We start from the raw sequence: 15441 nt of genomic DNA, 5'->3' as shown, positions 1-15441 counted from the left end.
ATTCTGCTATATGAGTGAGTGTTTCTTTGGAACGATGCATGGGAGATGGACTTCATGCATTTGATACTCTGCTATTTTCTGCCCATGTGCTGGAGTTGCTCAAGCATGGAGACAGGGGTGGCGGCTGATTTTTGCACCAGCCCTGTCACTTCATAGCAATTGTCGCAACGTTGACAGTTTAGGCATTGTTTAGCTGACTTTGATATTGGCAATTGGGGAATGTTGAGTGCAGTAAGGAGTTAAACTGCTATGCCTCGGCTCAAAAGGGGAGGGATTGTCAGGGCAAAAAGCCAGGACGTGATGTGAGCAGTCTGGAATGCTCTGTGTGTTCTGTGAGAAATCGAAAGTGTTTTCTGTGTGGAGCTGCTGCGCTCAGACAGTGAGCAGCTAAAGATGCAGCTTCAGTCCGGAGAGTGAAACTGTTTTTTTTAAGTGTTTTGTACCAATAAAAGAAACTACAGAAAGAATCTGCCTTTCTCATTGATCAAGCCTTATCACACGCTGCTGCGCATATTCTGCTGAAGAGTTTTACGACCTAGAAGAGGCGCGCAGTGGAAGCGTGCCGGACACCATTTGATCATAAATCTGTCTGAAGAGATTTATGGAAGCAGTCGGACTCACTAACTAGCTTACAGGGAAGGCTATTGAGCAGGTGGTTGCAGGCCAGATCCAGGCACTCTCACAGGAAACTGATTTTCTAGATCCATTTAAATTAGGGTTTACTTTGTTGGACCTCAGTGTCTGGGCTGAATGATGGGGGTGGAGATGCTCCTTCAGGTATACTGGGCGGAGGCTAATTAGGGCTTTAAAGGTCAGCACCAACACTTTGAATTGTACTGGGAGCTAGTGGAGATCCTTTAGGACCAGCGTTATATGGTCCTGGCAGCCACTCCCAGTCACCAGTCTAGCTGCTGCATTAGTTGTAGTTTCCAGGTCACTGTCAAAGGTAGCCCCACATAGAATGCATTGCAGTAGTCCAAGCGGGAGATAACCAGAGCATGCACCATTCTGGTGAAACAGTCTGCGGGCAAGTAGGGTCTCAGCCTGCATACCAGATGGAGCTGGTAGACAGCTGCCCTGGACACAGAATTGACCTGTTCCTCCATGGACAGCTGTGAATCCAAAATGACTCCCAGGCTGCTCACCTGGTCATTCAGGGGCACAGTTACCCCATTCAGGACCAGAGAGTCCCCCACACCTGCCCTCCCCCTGTCCCCTGTGTCCCCCCACAAACAGTACTTCTGTCTTGTCAAGATTCAATCTCAATCTGTTAGCCACCATCCATCCTCCAACCACCTCCAGACACTCACAAAGGACATTCACCGCCTTCACTGGCTCAGATTTAAAAGAAAGGTAGAGCTGGGTATCATACACATACTGATGAACACCAAGCCCCCTCCTGCCCTGCTTTTGAGGTTCCCAGAGCTGTCTGATTCACTACTGGGAGATACAGAGTCCTGGACAAGATTGTACTTTGGTCTGATCTGGCTGCAGGGCTCTCCCTAGGTAAAGGTAAAGGGACTCCTGACCATTAGGTCCAGTCGTGGCCGACTCTGGGGTTGCGGCACTCATCTCGCTTTATTGGCCAAGGGAGGCAGCATACAGCTTCCGGGTCACGTGGCCAGCATGCCTAAGCCGCTTCTGACGAACCAGAGCAGCACACAGAAACACCATTTACCTTCCCGCCAGAGTGGTACCTATTTATCTACTTGCACTTTGACATGCTTTCGAACTGCTAGGTTGGCAGGAGCAGGGACTGAGCAACAGGAGCTCGCCCCGTCGCAGGGATTCGAACCGCCGACCTTCTGATCGGCAAGTCCTAGGCTCTGTGGTTTAACCCACAGTGCCACCCGCGTCCCTCTCCCTAGGTACTTGTGCGCAAAATTCAGGTCAAACTCTCCCTATCCCCTTTCCTTGACTTATATCAAAACTTTGGAGATGCATATCACAAACACGCTTTTCTCCAGCTGTACACCTGCCCCTTAAGCCATATAAGACTCCAGGGAGTTGTGGATGCGAAACTTCTTCAACTTATAATTATCAAAATCATAGTGATTTATTCTTGTAAGAGCTAGAGAGATATTTTTTGCAGATGGCCTAGGCATCAGAATCAACAAGAGTGTTGATAGCAATGTCATTAATTGCACTGTGCCTGGAAAGCAAAGTCGGTGCAGAGAATATTTCCCGAGTCAAGATCTGCAGCAGGAGAGAGGAGAGGGCGGGGGATGTGTGATGTTACATAATTCGGAAGTCACAGCAGAACAACACCCAAATCATTAAAGCCACTGCAGCTTTGGTCTTGGAAGAGCTTCTTGCTTCTTCTGATCTGCTTTCACTGGAGGTGAGAGGAGCCACTGATATGAGAGATGTAGAAGGCAAGGCCAGAATGAGATCACTGCTGCTTCTGTTGCTGCTTCTGTTGCTAATGATGCCCCATGGAGTCTTTAGGAACCTGAAAGCAAAATGCCCCTTGAATCTGATCCGGGACCAGCATAAAGCACTCAGTTACTACCGGCCTGGAAACTTCCTCATTAGTGGGATTGTATCTCCAAAATATTTTTTTGGAAAACTTCCGTACAACTTTTCCCAGACTCCCTTAACCAGGGAAAAGGGGTAAGTAATTCTATGCAGATGGATGTTGTGTTTCTCCACCACCTCTCCAACGGCTGCTTTTTAAACCAGGCAAATAGCCCCTATTCAAAGCTCCGGAACCTGTGACCCTCCAGACATTGTTGGATTAAAGTTCCCATCATCCCTTGCTGGCTGGGCTGGTACTGGTGGGAGTTGGAGTCCAGCAATAGATTCCCAGCCATCCATTCCATTTTCAGCTTCCCTGGGTCTTGCAGGAAGTGCTCCTCTGACAACAGCATAATGCAAATGATCAGGGATCAAAATGAGGCATAACATTATTCCAATTTGGGTAGATAGGTGCGGGCGACACCAAATTCAGGCAATTTCCAAAGTGCAAAGTTTCTGTTTATTTTACTTTTATTTTATTTTGACACTATATCACACAATTACAATAATCTGCCAGTAGTGCAACAGTAGACCATGTGAAAATTCCTCTTCGCTAAATTAATGCTTTCCTTCTCCATCTCCACCTTTTCCCTTTTGTGTCATATGTTTTTGAATTATGAGCCTGACAGACTGTCTTAAGAAAATTAATACACTGAGTGACATTTCTTGGCTGGAAAGAAGGAGAAATAGGCTTTAAATAAAACAAATACATATCATAATACAGAGCAGGAGACTTCCTCATTAGGGGAGTTGGATGTCCAAAATATGAAAAATAATTATTCAACTTTTTCTCACACACCCCTTCAGCTGACCAGATTTCATTCATAACTACTGCAATGCGCTCTATGTGGGGCTACCTTTGAAGGTAACCCGGAAACTACAACTAATCCAGAATGCAGCAGCTAGACTGGTGACTGGGAGCGGCCACCGAGACCACATAACACCGGTCTTGAAATTATTATTATTATTATTATTATTATTATTATTATTATTACTGGTTGATGTGTTTGGTACTCCTGAACTCAAATGGTTTCTAATGACCAGGGAGACACCCTGTTTCCTAGTCCCCAACTTAGTGGTCATCATTGGCAAAGGACATGCCCTTGCTTGACCCCTGTGTTGGCTTTTGAAAAACAGTTGGGGGATCTATGCAGTCATCATCTGAAGCAGCCAAAACCATGCAAGTAGCATTGCTGCAACTTCCCAGTCTTTTACAAATTTTGGGGTTGGGGATGGGGTTCATTTTTACTCAGTTTTGTTCTTTGAAGACAATGTGCACTTCTAAGCTCCTGCAATGGAGCACATATCCCCAGTTATTATTGGAGAATGCAGAGATCTTTGGAGAAAAATGTGGGGTATAAATTCAAGAAGTAAAATGCATGCAGACATACAAACTATTATTTGAAGATAAAATACATTTGTTTTTGTTAAATGGTGAATAGCAGTTTAACGCTTCAAAATTGGTTGATTTATTACAGTTTGTCTGCCAGCAGGTACTGGCGAATCTTGTCCTTCTTGCTCACCATCCAGGAGATCAACAGTGATCCCAGGATCTTACCCAACATCACCCTGGGTTACAACCTCTATGAGAACCATTTAGATGAAAGGATAACTTCTGATGCCACGATAGATCTGCTTGCAGGTGTGGAAAGCAATATTCCGAACTATAACTGTGGGAAACAGAATAACCTGCTGGCTGTTCTCGAAGGGGGAAATTCTGCAATCTCAAAGCAGATTTCATCCATGTTAGGCATCTACAAAATCCCACAGGTAGGCAGGGTGGCAGCATGAAGGGACAGAGCAGAATGTCAGCTGCATGAAATCCCACTTTTTTTGACACCTTTCTTTCCAGAGAAGTCAAGAGAGGGCATTAAAAATGAGAAAACTGCTTTTTTTGTTTTCAAAATTCAGCCTCCACCAACCTAGCACCTTCCAGATGGTTCAGACCACAATACCATCCTACATCCAGTTGAAGAGTTGGAAAGCTAATTTAGTCCACCCCCCTATAATGCAGCAGACTCGAGATTAAGAGTCTCATGCTCTACTTATTGACCTATCCCAGTCACAGCCAGCACAAATTTTCTCAGATATTAATCACTTCAGATTAATAAGGATATGTTCCTGGAAGTAAAGCAAATCACTATCAGTTTCTATTATGATCTTGTTGAGATTCCTGCATCGCAGGACTAGATGACCCTCAAAAGTCTACAATTTTAATTCTTTCTTTTCTCACTAGATCAATGTTGCCTTCATGGCTCAGGTTCTTGAAGATAAAACCCAGTCCCCATTTGTCTACCGGATGGTCCCCAAAGAAGAAGCTCAGTATCGGGGCATTGTGAAGTTGCTCCTGCATTTTGGGTGGACCTGGATCGGCCTCCTTGCTCCAGACAATGATGCTGGAGGAAGATTTGTGAGTGACTTAACACCTCTGCTGATCGGCAGCGGGATTTGCATTGCCTTGTCCAAAAGATTTCCAGAAAAGGATCTAATTAAAATGTTCAGCCCCAATGAACCATATGGCACCTGGAGACAAGTTGATGTATGTGTTTGCTACGTAACCACTCAAATGGGATCAAATATAGTTTTTGCAATTCAAGCAGTACGTGGGAAACAAATCGGGCCAAAAGTCTGGATCACAACAGCTTTTCAGGACATCGACTTGAATTTGTCTTATCCTCCTTATATCTTCCAGCACTTTCATGGTTCTTTATCCTTTGTAATGAAAAGCAAGCTCAGTAGCAGCAGAAGGGCCTACTCCATACCAGGCTCCCATTTCCTTCAGCAATTTTGGGAGGAAGCTTTTCATTGTTCATATTCAAAACATGTGCTGTCTGTGAGAGGCTGGACAAGATGTGCAGAGGAGGAGAAACTGCAGGATCTGCCCCCAGAGGAGCTCCAGGGAGCCCTGTCTCAAGACAGCTACAGTGCTTACCTCAATATTCAAGCTGTGGCTCAGGCCTTAAATGCAGCATATTCATCTAGATCCAGGTGGATGTTAATGGTGAATGGAGGAGACACATTGGAACATCAAAGGTTATGGCAATGGCAGGTATTTCCTTTTCCTTTTTTCTTTTTCGCAAACTATCCATTGTCCCAATGGTGGAATCAAATTTACAAGCGAGATTTTTCCTTGCCCGTTTCTGAAGGAAATCCAATTTGTAAGGGTTCTGGTTAAGGTGAACATTTAGGCTCACTTTGGTTATGTCATATGATACTTCCATATCTTGTGGTTCCTCTCTGGTACCATTAGAGAGATTTGTATTAAATTTCTGTTTTACATTTTAGAAAATTCACTTAAACAACCTTAAAATATCAGTGAAGTTCCTTCCTCTCTTTCCATGGTTCATTTTGCACAACATAAATCCCTGCATATTTTATATGAACTAAACCATTTAGTATTCCATTATTACATCCATCAAAAATGATTTACACTGTTGAATTTATCTTAATGCTGCCAACGTTTTCAAGTATACACAATCCCCCCCCCATATATTCAATAAACATTTTCCAATCTTCTCTAAACGTATGTTGTTCTTGTTCTCTTATTCTATATGTGAATTCTGCAAGCTGCGCATATTCCATCAACTTAAGTTGCCATTCTTCTTTAGTTGAGACTTCGCTTGTTTTCCATTCTGGGGCTAACAAAACACGGTCTGCAGTAGGGGCATACATAAATAACCTTTTTTTGACACCTGGGAATTTCCGCCGGAGTTATCCCCAACAAAAAGGACTCTGGTTTGTTTTTTTAAAAGTACTTTTAAACATTTCCCCCCAGTTCATTATGAATTATTTCCCAATACTCTTTTACCCTTTTACAGGTCCACCACATATGATAGAATGTACCCTCAGTCTCATTACATCTCCAACACTTATCTGATTCAGTCTTATACATCTTCGCAAGTCTTCTTGGAATAGATACAGGTTTCTTATTCAGGGATGAAATCTCACATCCCAATCCGCTGGGTGTTTAAGCTGCCCATCAACAATTAAGCACCTGGAATGTAGACTGAGCGGGCACACAGATCTTCTGGTCACAGTCTTCCACATTGCTTTATTAATGCTGACGTTCCCCTGTCATTCCAGCTTCACCCTTTCTTAAGAGAAATCCAGTGTTCAAACACTTCCATGGGCAGACTATGTTTGGATGAGAATGGGGAGCTGCCAGCTGACTTTGATATTGATAACTGGGTGTTGTTCCCTAATGGGTCCTGTGTTAGAGTGAAAATTGGGAGTCTGGAGAGAGTGACTTCTACTGGCCTAAAGTTCGCCATTAACCCAGAAGCCATTGAGTGGCCCAAGCAGTTTAACAAGGTATGAGGATATAACAGAGGGATGAGACTATGAGACCCTGATTACACTCTTCGTAGTGCAACTGCTGCACAACAGCCTTGTCAGGTGGACCAACTATGTCTTAAGAACCCAGTAAATGCTGCCAGAGGGGAATCTGGGGTGCTCAAGGAAATACTGGCACCCTAGGATCCTGAGACAAGATAAGCAGCATTTCCCAGCCAGGTTCCTCTCTGTTCATTTGGGGAGGAAAACCAGCATTTATCTCTTTCTTTCTCCCAGGGAACAGAGTAGCCCACTTTTTTGTAACACCCCAAATTGCATCCCCAGGAGTTTGCACCCAGCAGTGAGGAACATGGCAGGTGGCTCAAATCCTTAAATTTAGCAAATCCACATTTCAAACTCCAAGAGGCAATTGGTATGAAGTTCTATTCAGATTAGAAGGAAGGGAAGAAGGAAAATGGACAAAGCAAAATACAGTGGTGCCCTGCAAGACGAATGCCTCGCAAGACGGAAAACCCGCTAGACGAAAGGGTTTTCCGTTTTGGAGGTGCTTCGCAAAACGAATTTGCTATGGGCTTGCTTCGCAAGACGAAAATGTCTTGCGAGTTCCTGTGAGGTTTTTTTCCCTCCCCCCCTTTTTCCCAAGCCGCTAAGCCGCTTAACAGCTGATCGCTAAGCCGCTTAACAGCTGATCGCTAAGCCGCTTATCAGCTGATCCACTAAGCCCACTAAGCCGCTAAAAGCCTTTTAGCAGCTAATCCGCTAATCCCTTAAGCCTTTAATAGCCGCTAATAGCTGCTAAACCGCTAATAGCGCTAATCCGCTAAGGCGCTAATGGGCTTGCTTCGCAAGACGAAAAAAAACCGCAAGACGAAGAGACTCGCGGAACGGATTCTTTTCGTCTTGCGAGGCACCACTGTACTGAGAAGAGTTTGATATCCCCCCTTCTTTGCCAGTACTCAAAGCACCTTTGAAAACATAATAATCCAGGAATCATTTTTAAGGTTAACATTTTTTAGCGTTATTGTCTTCAGGATATTGCATGTACAATTGCTGCATTGCATCAGTCTTGTTTGTTGCCCCTATTTTCTTATTACTGTTATTCTGGATTTGTTTTTGTCTTATTTTGTCCTCTGTATAGAAGGTAGAGATAACAATGTTGAGACAAAGAAGCAAACACACCAAACGGTTTTCCCTGCCATGCCCTTTTCTTAAAATAAAAAAGTGCTTCCCCAGAAATAAATGGACCGGGTCAGTGGGACTAGGGGTCTTGCTGGATGCTTTGCAAACTCTATGAAATAATTCCACCGGCACAGGTGCTCCTAACACTTTCTTCTTGATACACCTTGTCTTGATTATCAGACTGTGCCTCGCTCCAGGTGTACCGAAAGCTGCCGCCCTGGATATGCCAAGGTAGTTCAAGAAGGAGAGCCAGTTTGCTGCTACTCTTGTGTTCCATGTGTGGAAGGGACCATCTCCACTCAGGAAGGTGGGTGATTCCAAGGGCGGGGTGACGAGGGTGACACTGTGGTCTAAACCACTGACAAGGATCCTGAGATCACGTTAAAGGTAGCCAACTTCTGTGCGATTGCCATAAAACTTAGAGAACAAGCTGTGCTATCATAAGGATTAAGGTTTCAAATGATAATTTTAGGTTATATGTTAGTGACTAAGTTTTAATTTATATATTTTTTAACTGTTGCTATATCTGTATTGTCCCTGTTATAGGTAAAGGTAAAGGGACCCCTGACCATTAGGTCCAGTCGTGGCCGACTCGGGGGTTGTGGCGCTCATCTCGCTTTACTGGCCGAGGGAGTCAGCGTACAGCTTCCGGGTATGTGGCCAGCATGACTAAGCCGCTTCTGGCGAACCAGAGCAGCGCACGGAAACGCTGTTTACCTTCCCGCCAGAGCGGTACCTATTTATCTACTTGCACTTTGATGTGCTTTCGAACTGCTAGGTTGGCAGGAGGGTCCCTGTTATACCTAATTGCAAATTCAAATGTATCCCTATTATGTTTTATGACTTCCTTGATATTGTATGTGGGCTGGAACTGGTCTGTGACTGAAATAATAAAATTCAGTATTCACTGAGCCTCTTGGGCTTGCTGATTGGAAGGTCGGCGGTTCAAATCCCCGCGACGGGCTGAGCTCCCGTTGCTCTGTCCCAGCTCCTGTCAACCTAGCAGTTCGAAAGCATATCAGCACACATAGATAAATAGGTAAAAAATGTAAAGATAAATAGATAAATAGGTACCGCTGTGGTGGAAAGGTAAGCGGCGTTTCCGTGTGCTCTGGTTTCCATCACGGTGTCCCGTTGCGCCAAAAGCAGTTTATTCATGCTGGCCACATGACCCAGGAAGGTGTCTGTGGACAAATGCCGGCTCCCTTGGCCTGAAAGTGGAAATCAGCACCGTACCCCATAGTTGAATTGGACTGGACTTAACCGTCCAGGGGTCCTTTTCCTTTACCTGACTCCAAGGGAGAGGAATTCCTTGGGAGAATAAGAACAGGCCAGAGATTTACTCAGAGACTCCTTCTGTGAAGATTCTGATAGCATTTTTGAATCTGGATCCTTTCCTGGTGTCTACATTATTATTCACCTTCATTAATTAATTAGTTGCCGAAAGTGAGTTTAAAGAATGACAGAAATGAAGTTATATCTGGGGTACAAAGCAGGGAGCAGGGAGAGGGCTCACCATGCACTATGTACTATGTGTTCCTCTTGCTATTTCCAACCACGTCCTCAGTGATCAAAGAACCAAAGCACGCCCAGAAGAAAGTGAATTAAAAAATTTATTAAGAATAACTGACCAGCAGTGATTTTTAAAAATATTTATTTATAATTATGATAGCAGGATACAGAATAAGCAAGAAATTATATGACAATGATTAAACTATAATAGATGGAAAATAAATAACAACGGGCCTATTGTGAGCATTGCATGAAAGAAATATAAATCCAACTGCAATTATCCAAAAGTCCAGGTAAACAGGTGTGTCTTCCATGCACACCAAAAACTGTACAATGAAGACACCATGTGCAGCTCTGTGGGGAGGACTCTGCCTGTCAATGTTACCTACATCACAAGGTTATTTCAGAAACAAAAATTGAAAAGTGCCTTGTGTGTCACATCAATCTCTTTACACCTGTAAAGGTTAAATAAATCAATTAACATTTTCCTCCTTTGTTGCATATTCTAATTTTGTTACCTCCTCCACATCATCATCTTCTCCCAAAATGCAGTATGATACAGAGAGTTACAGATATAAGTGATGGAGATGAAAACTTTTTCTCCTTCTCAGATGCAGACCATTGCAGCAAATGCCCAGAAGATCACCATCCAAACAAGGACCAGGATCAATGTATTCCCAAGATTATCACCTTCCTGACCTATGAAGAATCTTTGGGGATCCTCCTGGTTTCTGTTGCCCTTTTATTGTTATTAACCACAAGCTTCGTTTTAGGAATCTTCATTAAATACATGAAAACTCCCATAGTCAAAGCCAACAACCGGGACCTCTCCTATATCCTCCTCATCTCCCTCTTGCTTTCATTTTTGTCCTCCTTCCTGTTCATCGGCCAGCCAGGGAAAGTGACCTGCCTTCTCCAACAAGCAGCCTTTAGCATTATATTCTCGGTTGCTGTCTCCTCTGTGTTGGCAAAAACCATCACTGTGGTGCTGGCCTTCCTGGCCACAAAGCCAGGAAACACTATGAGGAGATGGCTGGGGAAGTGTTTGGCCAACTCCATTGTCATTTCCTGTTCCAGTGTCCAAATTGTCATCTGTACCATCTGGCTGGGGCTCTCTCCCCCATTCCCAGACTCTGACAAGCATTCCCAGGCTGGGGAGATCACCCTGCAGTGCAACGAAGGGTCTATTGCCATGTTTTATGGTTCCCTCAGCTACATGGGCTTCCTAGCTGCCATCTGCTTCACGGTGGCTTTCCTGGCCAGGAAGCTGCCTGGAGCCTTCAATGAAGCCAAGCTGATCACCTTCAGCATGCTGGTCTTCTGCAGCGTTTGGGTCTCCTTTGTGCCCACCTACCTGAGCACAAAGGGGAAATACATGGTAGCTGTGCAGATCTTCTCTATCTTGGCTTCTAGTGCTGGGCTTCTGGGCTGCATCTTCATTCCCAAGTGCTACATTATTATGCTGAGGCCTGATCTGAACACAAAGGAACATTTGACTGCAAAAGCTAAAGCTGGCACCTGATCCTTAAATATTCAATTTTGACAGTTGATACCCAGCAATATCTTCTTAGATACAAACCTCTCTTCATTTTGCATAAATTATGAGTGAGGACAATGAATGCCTAAAGACTGCAATGGCTACAGGCACTATGATATTATAATTTTCCGTGCCTTGCTGTACCACAGCCTGATTCCCCTCAGATTCTTGATCAACCATCTGGCCATAATCTTCATGCTCCCCTGGGCATCACTGTGACTGGTTTGACACATCTGTTTGTTTATATGGCTAGCTTGCCCTAAAACTGCGCCCACCTGGATCACAACATATCAAATGGCAAATAATAATTCAAAAAAAAATATTAGAAACAACCAGAAGAAATCACAATATTAATGAGGAAACAAATCCGACAGTTCAAGCTAAAAACATTGCACAAAACAATGCATGTTTTAGTAGCTTAAACTAAACTGAAGTTATACCAAAACAAAACAGGATGGTAGTTAAAAAAAAACCCTCACCGTTTCCCAGATGATGCACTTGTGTGCAGTAGTTGGGACAAAACAAAAAATGGAGCCTCCTCCAAATAATCTGCAGTAGAACTTCTTTAGTGGCTGAAATCCACCCCCACCTAACTCCTGGTTTTATCTCCCTATTTCCTGCTTTGTGTATCAATGTGCTGGAGAGGAACAGACCCAGGGGACCAAAATTGGGGAACCCCATGTGTAGAATTTGAAAACTCGAGTCTAAGTTGAGCAAAAGTGATACAACAACAACAACAACAGCAACAAATTTGCACCCTGCCCATCTGACTGGGTTGCCCTAGCCATACTAGATTATTGTCATATGTGCAGAAGAAATTGTGTGACCTGGCAGGTAGCACTTTTTGCAACTGCTGCTAGGAAAATTAGAGCAAATTATATAGCCAAGGTAGCCATTAACTGTAAAGGTGATGAATTTATTTGATCCTATCTATCTACCTCAGGCTATGCTCTATCTTTCTCACCACACTCTGAGTATAAATTGCACACTGTATTAATTGATATTGTTTTTAACATTAGTGGCCATGTGATGATTTTAGCTTATGAATTTTATCGTTTAATGTTTTTATTTGTACATTGGGGTATTTTTATAGCTTTGTTTAGAGTACGTAATGTTTTAATAATATAAATGTTTTAAGTTTTTTTTTTTAATCAATTCAGTATATTTTCTTTTTATTGTCAAATAATTCTGTGTACATTGCGGCAGCCTTTGGCTATGTGCAATAAAATTGACTGAGACTGAGACTATTTATCTAATTATATGTTAAGTGAATAATAATAATAATAAATTTTATTTATACCCCACCCTCCCCAGCCAAGACCGGGCTCAGGGCGGATAAAAACCAATTATAAAAACAAGTTGATTAAAATACAACTTAAAAGCAAGATTAAAATACAACATTAAAACATTAAAATGCAGCCTCTTCACAGGAGGAGAAAGGAAAAAGAAAGAGGGGGAGGGAATCAAACTGATTCTAAGCCAAAGGCCAGGTGGAACAACTCTGTCTTACAGGCCCTGTGGAAAGAAATCAGATCCCGCAGGGCCCTGGTCTCATGAGGCAGAGCGTTCCACCAGGCCGGAGCCAGTGTTGAAAAGGCCCTGGCTCTGGTTGAGGCTAATCTGGCTTCCTTAGGGCCCAGGACCTCTAGGGTGTTGCTATTTGTAGACCTTAAGGTCTTCCGTGGGGCATACCGGGAGAGGTGGTCCCATAGGTACGAGGGTCCTAGGCCGTAAAGGCTTAATAGTGTGCCAGTGAGGCACCCTTTTCCATAGGGAGAGGCTCAGACTCAGAAGCGGAGAGACTCTGAGACCCCTGGAAAAGGATGCTGTTATGTACTGAGTTGAATAGGATCCAAACTGCAGCAGTCTGATTGGTCCTAGAACAATAGGATCCAAATTGCAGCAGTCTGATTGGTCCTAGAACAATGCAGCAGTATGATTGGTTGGCAGGAACCACCCAATCATGCTCCAGATATAAGTGAATCCACAACCTGATTGGCTTACAGTAGAATTCCAGAATTAGCCAATCATGTGCAGCCCATTGTGTAAATGATGTATATAAAGCAGATACTTTGAGGGGACTTTCATTCATTCCTCCTCACCACTATGAGCTGAATAAAGAGCATGAAATCACTTTGCGACTCTGAGTATATTTCAGATGCTTTGCTCACTGGCTGCAGAGTGCAGAGCTGAACTGCTTCTCTCTGCTGCCGCCTGTCGGCTTTTCTCATTGACTTTGTGGGTGCCCTGCCCCCACCATTATATTATTGTGGCTGCCCAAGCACCCACGGCCCCCTGGAGTTGGCTCTTATGGAAGGCAAGCAATGCAGAGCCAGACACACCTCTTCCAAACATGTTAGTAGCTGTTTGCCAGTCCTGCCTGCCTGCAATACAATTGCCCCCCAAGTCTGAAACCCCAAGTTGCACCTGGGGGAAAGGGCATAGGAGGAGGAGACAGGAAGGCCTGGAAGGGAGATGATCTGGTTATATCATTGCTAATATCTGACTGCATTGGAAGGATTCAGAGTTTCATATCAATCAATGTGCTTCAATGCTTGATAGTTTATTTCATGATGAATTGAAAGCGCCACCATAGCCACATTATCAAAAGGAATTACAGGTGATTCTCAACTTATGCTTGGGTTATGTTCCAGGAATAGTGCATAAAGCCAAAATCACATATGGTCAAAACACACTGGATTCCACAAAATCGAACACAGGATTGCCAAACGGTTTTTTCCCCTGGACACCTGCCCCCTTTCTACCTCCTTGTTTGTTTGTTTGTTTGTTTGTTTCTTTATTTATTTATTGCCAAGCATGTATAGCTGAATGCACACAAATTAAATGTGTGAGAGTTTCAAGTTGCTTATATTTGGATAGTAAGTGTTGGCATGAATTAATATGCTTGTAATGATGTATTGTTATATATTTATATTGCTGTCATGTTGCGAGGGGTGTTGGTTACATTTATGTGAAAAAGCAGCATGCATACTGAAATCATAGAATCTTAGAGTTAGAAGGGACCCTGAGGGTCATCTAGTCCAACCCCCTGCAATGCAGGAATCCCAGCTAAAGCATCCATGACAGATGACCCTCCAACCTCTCTTTAAAAACCTCCAAAGAAGGAGATTCCACCACCTCTCATGGGAGTCTGTTCCACTGCTGAACAGCTCTTACTGCCAGAGAGGTTTTTTTTTAATGTTTAGTTGGAATCTCCTTTCTTGCAAATTGAAGCCATTGGTTCGAGTCCTACCACCCAGAGCAGGAGAAATCAAGCTTGCACCATCTTCCATGCAACAGCCCTTAAGATATTTGAAGATGGCTATCATATCTCCCATCAGTCTCCTCTTTTCCAGGTTAAACATACCCAGGTTAAACATTCAAGCGCTCCTCCTAAGGCTTGGTTTCCAGACCCTTGATCATCTTGATTGTCCTCCTCTGCACACATTCCGGCTTGTCAACGGCCTTCTTAAATTGTGGTGCCCAGAACTGGACAGGGTATTTCAGATGTGGTCTGACCAAGGCAGAATAGAGTGCTACTATTACTTCCCTTGATCTGGACACTAGACTTCTGTTGATGCAGCCTAGAATAGCTTTAGCTGCTGCATCACACTGTTTACTCATGTTAAGCTTGTGGTCCACCAAGATATAATAAATATTTTGCTATCTTCCCTCTCTCTCCTTTGTGTAAGCCGTTGTTTGTTTACTCTGTGGACACAGAGACAAATGGTTTGATGACACTGGTTTAGGGACTGGTCTAAGGCAGAGCAGAGAGCAGAATCTACAAAGCAGGTGGTTCTTGCGATACGATACGATACGATACGATACGATACGATACGCTATCTTTATTGTCATTGTCCCTTGCGGAACAATGAAATTGAAAAACTACATAAAACTACATTAAAACTACATAAAACTACCACAAAACTACATAAAACTACATTAAACTACATAAAAACTACATAAAACATTCAAAAACCCCTAGAAAACTCTAAAACCCCATTTTAAAATACACTATACTACAGAGACCCCTTATGCTGCGTTTAGAACCAGAATAGCATTAGCGTAGAAACGGTTTTTCAGGCGGCGAGTCCTGGCCTTTATAATCCTATACCTTCTTCCAGAAGGCAGAAGCTGAAAGAGATCATTTCCGGGGTGTGTACTATCATGTGCTATCTCTGCCTCTTTCTTATGGCACCTGGCAGCATAGATTTGATCTAAGGTGGGAAGAGTGCACCCAATAATTCTCTCTGCAGTCTTTACAATCCTGGATAGCATTGTTTTATCCCTGGCCGTGCAGCTCCCAAACCACACGCACAGACCATAAGTTAGTACGCTCTCCACAGTGCAATTGCACATTTTTACTGAGTACCAGCCTTGTGTACCCTTAGGCAATGTCACTG

General features: G+C 43.5%; 1 protein-coding gene, 1 long non-coding RNA gene and 1 pseudogene across 3 annotated transcripts in view; all 3 read left to right on the top strand.

Moving 5' to 3' along the window:
- LOC310671218 overlaps positions 1-15441 on the top strand; it is a 497424-nt gene that overhangs the window by 113088 nt on the left and 368895 nt on the right. The gene's annotated exons all lie outside the window — the stretch shown is intronic.
- LOC310672813 (vomeronasal type-2 receptor 26-like) overlaps positions 2429-15441 on the top strand; it is a 140264-nt pseudogene continuing 127251 nt past the window's right edge. Inside the window, exons 1-2 of the transcript in view lie at positions 2429-2613; positions 3996-4287. The product of the transcript in view is annotated as a vomeronasal type-2 receptor 26-like (transcript). The remainder of the gene's footprint in view (positions 2614-3995; positions 4288-15441) is intronic.
- On the top strand, positions 4769-11102 carry LOC310672818 (vomeronasal type-2 receptor 26-like; the record flags this gene model as incomplete). Its single annotated transcript, XM_083430474.1, has 4 exons — positions 4769-5566; positions 6601-6828; positions 8170-8296; positions 10113-11102. The coding sequence occupies 4 exons, from the start codon at positions 4769-4771 to the stop codon at positions 11021-11023; spliced, it is 2064 nt and encodes a 687-aa protein (XP_083286600.1). The 3' UTR covers positions 11024-11102.

The sequence above is a fragment of the Podarcis tiliguerta genome (assembly GCF_965153285.1).
Source record: "Podarcis tiliguerta genome assembly, chromosome: 2".
NCBI lineage: Eukaryota > Metazoa > Chordata > Lepidosauria > Squamata > Lacertidae > Podarcis > Podarcis tiliguerta.
This window is presented reverse-complemented; position numbering and strand designations above follow the sequence as displayed.